At 42.5% G+C, this 12,344-nt stretch overlaps 1 protein-coding gene across 1 annotated transcript; it reads left to right on the top strand.

Annotated features, from left to right (window-relative positions):
- The first annotated feature begins 279 nt into the window (after window positions 1-279).
- On the top strand, window positions 280-10,348 carry LOC136621568 (uncharacterized). The gene is made up of 2 exons (XM_066597113.1): window positions 280-302; window positions 7,822-10,348. The coding sequence occupies exons 1-2, from the start codon at window positions 288-290 to the stop codon at window positions 9,730-9,732; spliced, it is 1,926 nt and encodes a 641-aa protein (XP_066453210.1). The 5' UTR covers window positions 280-287; the 3' UTR covers window positions 9,733-10,348.
- The last annotated feature ends 1,996 nt before the right edge of the window (window positions 10,349-12,344 follow it).

Below are 12,344 nucleotides of genomic sequence, written 5' to 3'. Positions count from 1 at the left end.
GACTCATAATACAACACAGATGTCGATAACTTCATGGACAAAATATTCAATATATTTTGTTGCCAATCATCTACTACGCATGTCTAGAACCTGAATAGCCATATTAGAATGACGTATATACCCATAACTGCGCAGAAGCAGATATGCCACGTAATGTAAGAACAGCATAAATAACAGTGATCTTCAGGGAGGAGTCGGGACTCGTTTTGCTGTGGTCGATAGACGTATCGGCGTACTCCCGGATTCCTCCTATAAATCGTACCTGGAGATCCCCCGATTGCGGAGTGATGCTACAATATCCGGTGACGTATTGATGCTTATTTTTGTTACCCATGTGATCTCAATGCCTATATGTTAATTAACTATTTTACTTACATATACTAAAGAGTAAATAAACCTGTGTTTTATATTTGTCTTACTTTGAAAACTGTCTCAGACGGTATGCTTGGTAGGTATGCCAATGAGGTTAAAGAATAGCCAAAACTTGAGCAGGTAAGACATAAATTGGCGTAGTCTGGCAGGATATTGTTGTCTTTGGTAAGGTTATATTACTGTATAATTTGGTATTGTGACAGTGCTTCTCAGTGCACGGGGGGGTTGCTGTCGCCATATTAGATTTTTGGCCCATTGCCAAGGGGTTCAAATGGTTATAACTTTGCTTTGATAGGTGATAGAGTAATAATAGTAAATACAAATTGATAGTTGCAGTAAGTAGTCCTTGTTGAACCCATTGGCATACTGCCAAAATATTATAAGTTCTGTAACTTTGAAGCAGGACTTGGGAGATTGGTGCCAGTTTGCACGGTGGTGTCTAGCAGTAAAGGGGACCTCTGTGCAAAATTTCACCAATTGGCACGTTGCCAAAATTTTCGGAGTTCTGTAACTTTGAGACAGGACTTGGGAAATTGGTGCCAATTTGCAGAGTGGGGTCTCGCAGTAAAGGGGACCTCTGTGCAAAATTTCACCAATTGGCACGTTGCCAAAATTCTCGGAGTTCTGTAACTTTGAGACAGGACTTGGGAAATTGGTGCCAATTTGCAGAGTGGGGTCTCGCAGTAAAGGGGACCTCTGTGCAAAATTTCACCAATTGGCACGTTGCCAAAATTTTCGGAGTTCTGTAACTTTGAGACAGGACTTGGGAAATTGGTGCCAATTTGCAGGGTGGTGTCTCGCAGTAAAGGGGACCTCTGTGCAAAGTTTCACCAATTGGCAAGTTGCCAAAATTTTGTGAGTTCTGTAAGGGGGAACTCTGCGCAAAAAGTTTCACCAATTGGCATTTTGCCAATAAGACAACAATATGTTTAGAAAAAGAACCAAGAAAGATAAAACTAAAATCGTTCAGAAAATAGACATCCCCGGCTGGTCCGAGGGTCCCTATGATATATTAGCTCAGGAGTTGATGCATAGTGGGCTTGCAGAATCATGGGATAGTAAGCTAAAAGATTCAGAGCCCTTCGATGTCGTTAAGGTACTCGAGGAGACCCCTGCCAAGGCAGGTGACGCAGTTCAGTTGGGTAGGAGGAATTGGGTATTGGCCTCAGCCTATAGGAATATCCATAAGAAGAAGTCCCAACTAATAAGAAAACTTAATCAGACGGAACAAAAGTTAGCAGAATCTGAAGGAAAGAGAGTGGTGTTGGAATGTAACCAAAGGCTGATAAAGGAAAAAATAGAACATTACCAGAATATTGCAGAAAAGGCTGTTGTAAAAGTTGCTCAGAATAAATATAAGGGGCGTAAAGGTAAAGTTGATAAGCGAAAGGTATCGAAAGCTATAGCTTCTGCTTCTGTGAACTGGGACCCAGATAAGTGGGATGGAGACTTATGGGATTCCTCATCTTCTTCGGGGGAGGAGGACTGGCATAAGGGGGATTGGGAAGACCCACCCAATCCAATAATTGATCCACCTGCTTTAAAACGTGCCCAGCCCATTAGCAGAAGGAAGGAAACTACTGAATATGGACCCGATACCCAGCCTATCGTAGGTCATGATGGGCAAAGGTTGCCCAGGTATGACGATCAGGGAAACTATATGTACGATGCCGATGGGAGACTGTTGGTGCAAGAAGAATTGGTGCCACATAGGCGCACCAGGCTTACTCTAGAGGATTTTTCTCAGTCAGAAGTTGATGATATACTGAGTAGATTTAGGCAAAGGCCTGGGGAATCTGACATACCATGGTTGGTCCGTCTATTTGAGCACGGGGCGACTGGGGTAATGTTGGATCCAAAAGATGCAATGAGATTTGTTACTCTAACTAGAGATCCAGTAATCAGTAGAAATTTTAGAGAATATTTTCCTAATCATCAAGGAGAAAGTGCTATTTCCCTGTTTAATATAGTAACCAATGGGTTTCCTAATAAATTCCCAACAGAGGCAGACATTCCAATCAATGACAAACCTTGGTACACTATCAGGGATGGCATTGAAAGGTTGAAGGAGGAAGCTATGAGGGTCTCATTAATTATCATCGAGCATATGGAAGATTATTTGGAGACTCGGCTGACAGCAGGAGTTAGAAATCGTTTAATTAAGACTGCACCTCCGGCTTATAAAGCCGTGATGATGACCCTACTTCTATCCATGACTAATGAGCCAATGTCTGCGGTCGTGGCTAGAATGCGGGAATTGCAAGATATGGGAAACTGGGATAGAGAGGAAAAGCGAACAGATCGTGATAGGTCTAGGAATCCTAGTTCCCAGGGGACTGGTGATTCAGGAGTGCCAAGGGTATCTCGTAGAGATATGTTTCAGGCTCTCCTGAAAGCTGGAGTCTCCAAGGACGCCATTGATGGAAAAGATACAGGTGATTTGTGGCGTCTTTATAAACAGAAGGTTTTATCCTGGGGAATCTGACATACCATGGTTGGTCCGTCTATTTGAGCACGGGGCGACTGGGGTAATGTTGGATCCAAAAGATGCAATGAGATTTGTTACTCTAACTAGAGATCCAGTAATCAGTAGAAATTTTAGAGAATATTTTCCTAATCATCAAGGAGAAAGTGCTATTTCCCTGTTTAATATAGTAACCAATGGGTTTCCTAATAAATTCCCAACAGAGGCAGACATTCCAATCAATGACAAACCTTGGTACACTATCAGGGATGGCATTGAAAGGTTGAAGGAGGAAGCTATGAGGGTCTCATTAATTATCATCGAGCATATGGAAGATTATTTGGAGACTCGGCTGACAGCAGGAGTTAGAAATCGTTTAATTAAGACTGCACCTCCGGCTTATAAAGCCGTGATGATGACCCTACTTCTATCCATGACTAATGAGCCAATGTCTGCGGTCGTGGCTAGAATGCGGGAATTGCAAGATATGGGAAACTGGGATAGAGAGGAAAAGCGAACAGATCGTGATAGGTCTAGGAATCCTAGTTCCCAGGGGACTGGTGATTCAGGAGTGCCAAGGGTATCTCGTAGAGATATGTTTCAGGCTCTCCTGAAAGCTGGAGTCTCCAAGGACGCCATTGATGGAAAAGATACAGGTGATTTGTGGCGTCTTTATAAACAGAAGGTTTTATCCAACAAAAAGGTGGATAAAAGGGAAGATTCAGTGGCCCCAAAAACTTCTAAAAAGAGAGAGAAGCAGGTCACTAATTCAGAGCCTAGGAAATTAGAATGGGAGGACTTTCAAAAGATCTATCCATGGAAGGAGATGGCTGCAATGGTAGCTACCCAAGTGCAGGACCACTTGAAGCCATCTGCTCCGCTCCTGGAGGAATCAGATTCTGATTCCGCATAGGTAGCAAGCCAAGCCCCTGTCTGGGTTAGGCGGGATGACAGACCCTACGTCCCGCTAGCCATACATTGGAAAGGGGGTAATGTCCAAAGGGTCCCAGCTTTAGTAGATACAGGGGCGGAGGCTACTCTGATTTATGGAAATCCCAAAAAGTTTAAAGGTCCAAAAGTTAATATTTCAGGATTGGGAGGAAAAGTTACCGAAGGAGTACAGACACAGGTAACTTTGAAACTGGGCAATTTGCCCTTACGTAAATACACGGTGTTAGTAGTACCTATTCCGGAATATATAATTGGCATAGATATTCTGAAAGGATTGACACTACACCTTGAAGTTGGTAAGTTTGCCTTTGGCATAAGGAAAATAGGGATAAAAGCTTGTCCAGTTACGGTGGGAAAGGTCAAAATGCCACCCGTACATATCCCTCCTGCAGGAAAACTGGTTGCTATGAAGCAATACAGAATTCCTGGAGGTCACAAGGAAATAGGAGAAACCATTAAAGGGGTTGTCCCGAGGCAGCAAGTGGGTCTATACACTTCTGTATGGCCATAATAATGCACTTTGTAATATACATTGTGCATTAATTATGAGCCATACAGAAGTTATAAAAAGTTTTATACTTACCTGCTCCGTTGCTGGCGTCCTCGTCTCCATGGTGCCGACTAATTTTTGGCCTCCGATGGCCAAATTAGCCGCGCTTGCGCAGTCCGGGTCTTCAGCAGTCTTCTATGGAGCCGCTCGTGCCAGAGAGCGGCTCCGTGTAGCTCCGCCCCGTCACGTGCCGATTCCAGCCAATCAGGAGGCTGGAATCGGCAGTGGACCGCACAGAAGAGCTGCGGTCCACGAAGACAGAGGATCCCGGCGGCCATCTTCAGCAGGTGAGTATGAAGACGCCGGACCGCCGGGATTCAGTTAAGCGCTGTGCGGGCGGTTTTTTTAACCCCTGCATCGGGGTTGTCTCGCGCCGAACGGGGGGGGGGTTTAAAAAAAAAAAAAACCCGTTTCGGCGCGGGACATCTCCTTTAAGGATTTGGTCGATGCTGGGGTTGTGAGGCCTGCAACCACAGCATGGAACAATCCGGTATGGCCTGTGAAGAAGAGTGATGGGTCTTGGAGGATGACTGTCGATTACAGGGAATTGAATAAACAAACACCTCCCTTGACGGCAGCTGTCCCAGACACCATTACAATTGTGGAGCAGATCCAAAGTCACAGTGGACAATGGTACGCTGTGATTGATATCGCACAAGCGTTCTTCACAATTCCAATAGAAGAAAAGGCACAAGATCAGTTTGCCTTTACGTGGCAAGGACGTCAATATACGTTCACTCGATTGCCACAAGGTTGGATACATAGTCCAACCATCTGTCACCGGACGGTGGCAGAACATTTGGATGAGTTTGATTTACCATCAGAAATGCAGTTTTCACATTATATCGATGATATAATGATTCAGGGACCGGATGAACAATCTGTAAAGAAACAATTGGACAGACTGTTACATCATTTGCGAGAAAAAGGATGGGAAATAAATGATAGCAAGGTGCAGGGCCCCTCTCAGACGGTGAAATTCTTAGGAATTCAATGGAATAAGGGCCATAGGGAGATTCTCCCTAAGGCAAGGCAGAAAATCTTAAATTTTCCCACTCCGAAAGACAAGAAGGAAACACAATCCTACATAGGATTGTTTGGATTCTGGAGACAACACATTCCGCATCTGGGGCAGCTTCTTGCTCCTCTTTACAAGGTGACTCGCAAGAAGTACGAGTTCACGTGGGGAGAAGAGCAACAGGTTGCATTTGAGGCAGTAAAAGAAGCCATACAACAGGCCGTAGATTTATGGCCTTTACAAGATGGTGAGATAGAACTTCATGTATCAGTTCAGCATATGTATGCAAACTGGTCATTGTGGCAGAAGCAAGGGGGCAAAAGAGTGCCACTAGGCTTCTGGAATCGGAAATTACCAGATGCAGGAGAAAAATACACTCCACTGGAGCAACAGCTGTTGGCATGTTATTGGGCCCTGGTGGATACTGAACAATTGACGACAGGACACATAGTCCTTCTAAGGCCGCAAATACCCATCATGAGTTGGGTATTATCTAATCCAAAGTCCAATCGGATAGGACATGCCCAGGAGCAGAGTATCATTAAGTGGAAATGGTACATCTCGGAAAGAGCGAAAAAAGGTGAAGGGGGGATAGCTGCCCTGCATGAAAAGATAGCTGATATCCCTCCAGATGGTCAGGTTACACCAGTAGCGCAAATGGAGGAATCCCCAGTAAAGTGGGGAATACCTTACTCTGAGTTGACAGACTCCCAAAAAGAGCATGCTTGGTTCACGGATGGTTCGGCCAAGTATATCAGTGGAAGACGTAGATGGAAAAGTGTAGCCTTTAATCCAAAATTAGACAAGACGTTGGTCATGGAAGGAGAAGGTAAGAGTAGTCAATATGCAGAACTTTGTGCAGTATTCTTAGCTCTGAAGCAGGAACAAGGGCAAGAATGTCATTTGTATACGGACTCATGGTCAGTTGCCAATGGTTTGGCCACTTGGATCATGGGATGGAAGAAGAACGACTGGAACATTCATGGTAAGGAATTGTGGGGGAAAGAGCTTTGGCAAGACATAGAGGAATTCATTAGGAGTACTAAAAGTACTGTGTTTCATGTTGATGCTCATGTCCCTCTTGACTCATTGGAACGTTTATTTAATTCTCAAGCAGATGCGGCAGCATCGATCTCTGTTGCCGTCCAAGAACCTGACAAGGAAAAGGAAGCATGGCTTCAAGGTACAGCTGTTTGGGCTCACCAAAAAAGTGGACACTTGGGAGAGAAGGCCACTTACAGGTGGGCACAAGAAAGAGGTATCCCATTGACGGTGGACATGATCAAACAAGTAATCGCGCAATGTCCAGTATGTCAACATGTGCAAAAACGAGAAGTGCCTCATACAGTAATGGGACACATAGGGAGAGGCCAGTTGCCAGCGCAGATTTGGCAGATGGATTTTGTAGGGCCCCTCCCTGAGAGCAGAGGATGTAAGTATATTTGTACAGCAGTAGATACATTCTCAGGTCTGATGGTGGGATTCCCATGTAAAACAGCAACACAATGGAGTACTTTACGTACTCTGGAAGTTATTACCCAGTATTATGGGACTCCCCTGCAGATCCAGACAGACAATGGTTCACATTTTACCGGAAATCAGGTAAAAGAGTATGCCAGTAAAAACAACATAGAATGGGTATATCATATGCCCTACTATCCACAGGCCGCGGGCTTGGTGGAACGAATGAATGGGTTATTAAAATCTACCCTGAAGAAGCTCACTGAGACCGACAAATATGGTCAATGGAGAGATAATCTGACTGCTGCTTTACAGATTATCAACAACAGGCCCATCACTGATTCTATGACACCCTTAATGCGCATGCTAACACCCAATCTCAGTATAGATGTATCTAAGGTAGAGACAATCTTGTACTGGAAAATTAATCCAGATGCGCAGGCACCTTATAGAGCCACTCCTGCCGCTGCAGGGTTGGATCTATACGCTCTTGATACGGTGGTGATAGCCCCGGGAAAGGTGAGTACTATTCCCACAGGGATAGGATGCAAGATCCCGGAGAATCACTTCGGGCAGATAGCCACTAGATCAAGTTTTGCTCTGAGAAGTGCAGTAGTCCTAGGGGGAGTCATAGATGCAGATTATCAGGGGGAAATTAAAGTAATCATGATAAATTTAGGAACAGATCCTCTGATAATAGGGAAAAAGGAGCGCATGGCACAGCTGCTATTAATACCAGTGTATCTGACACAAGTGGAAGAAGGGGCGGCCCCCACTGAACTTACTGTAAGAGGAGATAAAGGTTTTGGCTCAACTGATGTTACTAATGTAGGGGCCAAAATATGGGTTCAGAATCACCAAGGACCGCCCTCCCCGGCAGAGGTTATTGCTGTGGGGAAAGATCGAACTTTGCTTATTATGCGACCCGGAGTAGAGAAATGGGAATATGTCCCACAAGAAAAGTGCTATTTGCGGGAATAATGCTTGTTTCCTTGCCTTCTCTAGAATCACATAATCATTTTTGGAATCCTTGGCGTCATGTGTTCGGTGTTCGCAGTAGGTGATGCGTGGACGCCAGGGATCCGCGTCAATGACACCGGAAGGAATGACTATTCGTGGGGCTGGAGGAATTCAACCCGAACCAGGAAGCAAGACAACTTCACTTGTGAAGCCAACCAGAAATGTTATATCGTGAATATTACCTTTGATGGGACTATCTGGAGTGGAAATCCATTATCGCATATAAGTTCGACCTACCGTCCTTCATATGCACTGCATAAGGCAACGGGACAAATAAACATTACGTCACTTGTGAAAGTGTCCTGCTGTCAGAGACCAAAAGAGTTGCCATATCTCAATTACTCCCTGGTGATACAATATGTTCAGAATTGTACAAATACGGGAGTGCAGTTTTCATTTCCCTTAAATGAGACAGAAGTAATTACGTGTGGGAATGCAACGGAGATCGAGAATCGGGCCATGTGGGGCCAGTTCCTGGTATTCGTGAACATTAATGCTTCTAAAATAGATCCTGGACATATAAAAAGGGTTCCATCCACCTGTCGCCTGGTGGGACGAGATGCTCAAAAGACTGTTATACAAGCCTCCGTGCAGTTTCCACCCTCAAGGACTTGTCCTACCAAGCGTTCCCGTCGAGCTTGGTATGATACCTTACTCGGAGGCTACGGAGCGCTTTCTGGGACTATTAATGGTTTTGATATAGAGACTTTAGCTAATCGAATGCATAACGCGGGAAGTGGTATTAAAGATGTGCTCACATTGCAGGCTAACTGGATGCCCACTATATGGCAGCCCTTTAGTATGCAAACGGATGTGGACACAATAATGCTTGATTTGCAAGATGCATCTAATAGGTTTTCATATGAAATAAATTCTAACATATCTAATTATGTTAATTGGTCAATATGTACCTTGCAGACCATTTATCAGCAACAACAAAAGAACACACTTCAAACTATGCTCATGACTGGCAATGAGCAGGTGTGGAGGACCGTGTTCAATCAGACTATAACTGAGACTGATTGGATACAGTTGGAGGCGCAGAAAATGGTTTGCAATGATATATTATGTAAAGGGACCATATTCATATACAATGTTACTAAAAAGAATGTGATGTGTAAGTTTGTAGTTCTCCCCTTACTTATAGGTGTTCCAGAAGATATGCATTTCTGGGTACCTAGATTTAACGGGATTTACATTGATGACCAAAATAGAACTCATGATTTATCATTGTGTGATGATACATTAGAAGGGACCATATGCAAGGTCCAATCGGCTGTTTATGAACCATGCTTATTACAAAATACGATCAATGTATGTGAATGGACTGTGCTGCCACTCACTTTTAAGATGATGGTTGAAATAGCTCCACAGGAGGTATGTTTGGCAAGTAATCATCCTGTTGTACCTGGGATGGTTGTCCCATTTTCAGGATGCTTGCAAAACGTATCTGCACTTGTTTGGGAAAATGAGACCTTTGTGTTATTACCTGAACAAGACAAGACAGTGGCTGTCAATTGGCAACCACTGCCTTTAAATGTGTCAAATTGGGATCTAAATTTGACCAAATTCAAAAAGTTGTTAGAAGACACAGAAGAAGTACAGCAACATATTAAATTGCTTAATAGATCTTTGGCAACGCATATTGTAAGTACTACTGTAATAGCTGGCAAAATTGTAAAGATGGGATCGGCTATTGCTGATGCCACGTCACACCATTGGTATGACATCTTTATGGGTTATTCATCATCTGCACAAACCACTCTTAATTGGCTAATACATCCTGTTTTGGTATTGGCCATAGTTGTAATACTTTTATCGCTATGGAATTGTTTCATGGCATATAAGGTATTCTGTAGAAAACCAAAAGTTTTAATGGTATCATACGGCAAATAGTGAATGATTAAGGACCGATTGTGACACGTATGGGATACGATTGAACTGGATGATTGTGTCAGAGGCAGGGAAATTAAGGTAATCAAATAACTAGTTGCCGTATGAGTTAACCAGAACTTCAATGAACTAATGACCCGTCTGAATATTCTGCTAACATTTGTTCAAAAGCAGAATATTTTGGACATATATGGTATGTTACAGCAAGAATGACTCATAATACAACACAGATGTCGATAACTTCATGGACAAAATATTCAATATATTTTGTTGCCAATCATCTACTACGCATGTCTAGAACCTGAATAGCCATATTAGAATGACGTATATACCCATAACTGCGCAGAAGCAGATATGCCACGTAATGTAAGAACAGCATAAATAACAGTGATCTTCAGGGAGGAGTCGGGACTCGTTTTGCTGTGGTCGATAGACGTATCGGCGTACTCCCGGATTCCTCCTATAAATCGTACCTGGAGATCCCCCGATTGCGGAGTGATGCTACAATATCCGGTGACGTATTGATGCTTATCTTTGTTACCCATGTGATCTCAATGCCTATATGTTAATTAACTATTTTACTTACATATACTAAAGAGTAAATAAACCTGTGTTTTATATTTGTCTTACTTTGAAAACTGTCTCAGACGGTATGCTTGGTAGGTATGCCAATGAGGTTAAAGAATAGCCAAAACTTGAGCAGGTAAGACATGCAGTAAGAAAGGGAAACAATGGAACTTTCTGGCATAGGTGTGATAGTTAAATAATTGAGAGACCTTTCACATGCGAAGGAATAGGCCACACGATGCACCACAAGCCCTGGTAAATATGTTTAGCAAATGGAAAAGGCGGACATATCTAAAAAAAGTAAATAATGCCATCTGCAGAAACTATAGGGCAAGTGTCAGAAAAGCTAAAGCTAATAATTAATTAAAGCTTCCAGTGAGGTCAGATGCAATAAAAAAGGATTTTGTGGGTATGTCCAAAGCAAAAGAAAAGTCAAAGATGACATAAAATGTTTACTGGATGAAAACGGTGACTTCGTTAAAAATGATGCTGAGAAGACTGAATGTTTAAATTCCTATTTTGTATCTGTTTTTTCTCAGAAAGTAAATGTAACATCAGCTGATCTTCCCTATGCTATTGTGGAAATCAAAGAATGCAGGCTATCTATAAAGAGAGATGGTGAGAGAACATTTAGCTAACTTAAATGAATTCAAGTCTTCAGGTTTGAATAAATTACATCCTAGGATACTGAAAGAATCAGCAGATGTAATTGCTGAACCACTTGCCATAATCTTTGAAAATTATTGGGCAACAAAAGTCCCAAAAGATTGGAGAAATGAAAGATCTAGTAACAAACTATTAAGTAGCATGCATGCAAGTACTTGGATGAGAGTGGAGTAAGTAACCAGAGTCAGCATGGGTTTATAAAAAAAAAAAGCCATGCCAAACTAATCTAATTTCCTTCTATGACAGAATCACCAACTGGCTTAATCAGGGAAATGCAGTAGATATAACATATCTTGACCTTAGTAAAACATTTGACATAGTATCTCTTATCATCTTTATTGAAAAAAAATGACCAAATATTGGATCGACAAGGCGAATGTTAGGTGGATTCACAACTGGCTGAGAGATCGTACTCGAAGAGTAGTCATAATTGGCTACACATCCATGTCGAAGAATGTCTTAAGTGGGGTGTGTCAAGGCTATATCCTGGGCCCAGTGTCATTCAAGATTTTTATAAATGATCTCCAGGAGGGAATTGAGGAGGAACTGATCAAGTTTGCTGACGACACAAAGCTAGGAGGGATGGCTAACACTGGAGATGAAAGGATTCAAAAAGATCTGGACAAACTTGAACAGTGGGTAGCAATTAACAGAATCATATTTAACAAGAAGAAATGCAAAGTACTACATTTGGGCAAGAAAAATGAAAAAGGCACATAGAGAATGGGAGGAATTGAGTTAAGCAGCAGCAAGTGAAAAAGTTTTGTGTATGCTAAGAGATAACAAACTGAACATGAGCCAACAGTCATGAAATACCAAAAAAGGCAATCACTATTCTGGGATGTATTAAGAGAAGCATAGAGTCTTGATCACGTGAGGTAATTATTCTCCTCTACTCTTCCTTAGTCAGACCTCATCTGGAATATTGTCTCTAGTTCTGGGCACCCCAATTTAAAAAAGACATTGACAAAGTGGAGGAAGTTCAGAGAAGAGTAACCAAGATGGTGAGCGGTCTGCAAATCGTGTCCTATGTAGAACGGTTAAAGGATGTGGGGAATGTTTAGCTGGCAAAAAAGAAGGCTGAGAGGAGACTTAATAGCTGTCTACAAAAATCTGAAGGGCTGTCACAGTGCAGAGGGATCAGCCCTATTCTCTGTTGCACAAGGAAAGACTAGAAGCAATAGGATGAAACTGAATGGGAAGAGACACAGATTAGATATTAGAATACACTTTCTGACAGTGAGGGTGATAATAATAATAATAATCTTTATTTGTATACCGCCAACGTATTCTGCAGGGTTTTTGGACAACAGTTACACAAAGTAATCAAATTATTAAGTAACAACAGTTACATGTAGAGTTCCGGTTTATAGGGAAAAATA

Source organism: Eleutherodactylus coqui, chromosome 3 (genome assembly GCF_035609145.1).
Source record: "Eleutherodactylus coqui strain aEleCoq1 chromosome 3, aEleCoq1.hap1, whole genome shotgun sequence".
Taxonomy (NCBI): Eukaryota; Metazoa; Chordata; class Amphibia; order Anura; family Eleutherodactylidae; genus Eleutherodactylus; species Eleutherodactylus coqui.
Note: the sequence above shows the minus strand (reverse complement) of the source record. Positions and strands in the feature narration are given on the sequence as shown.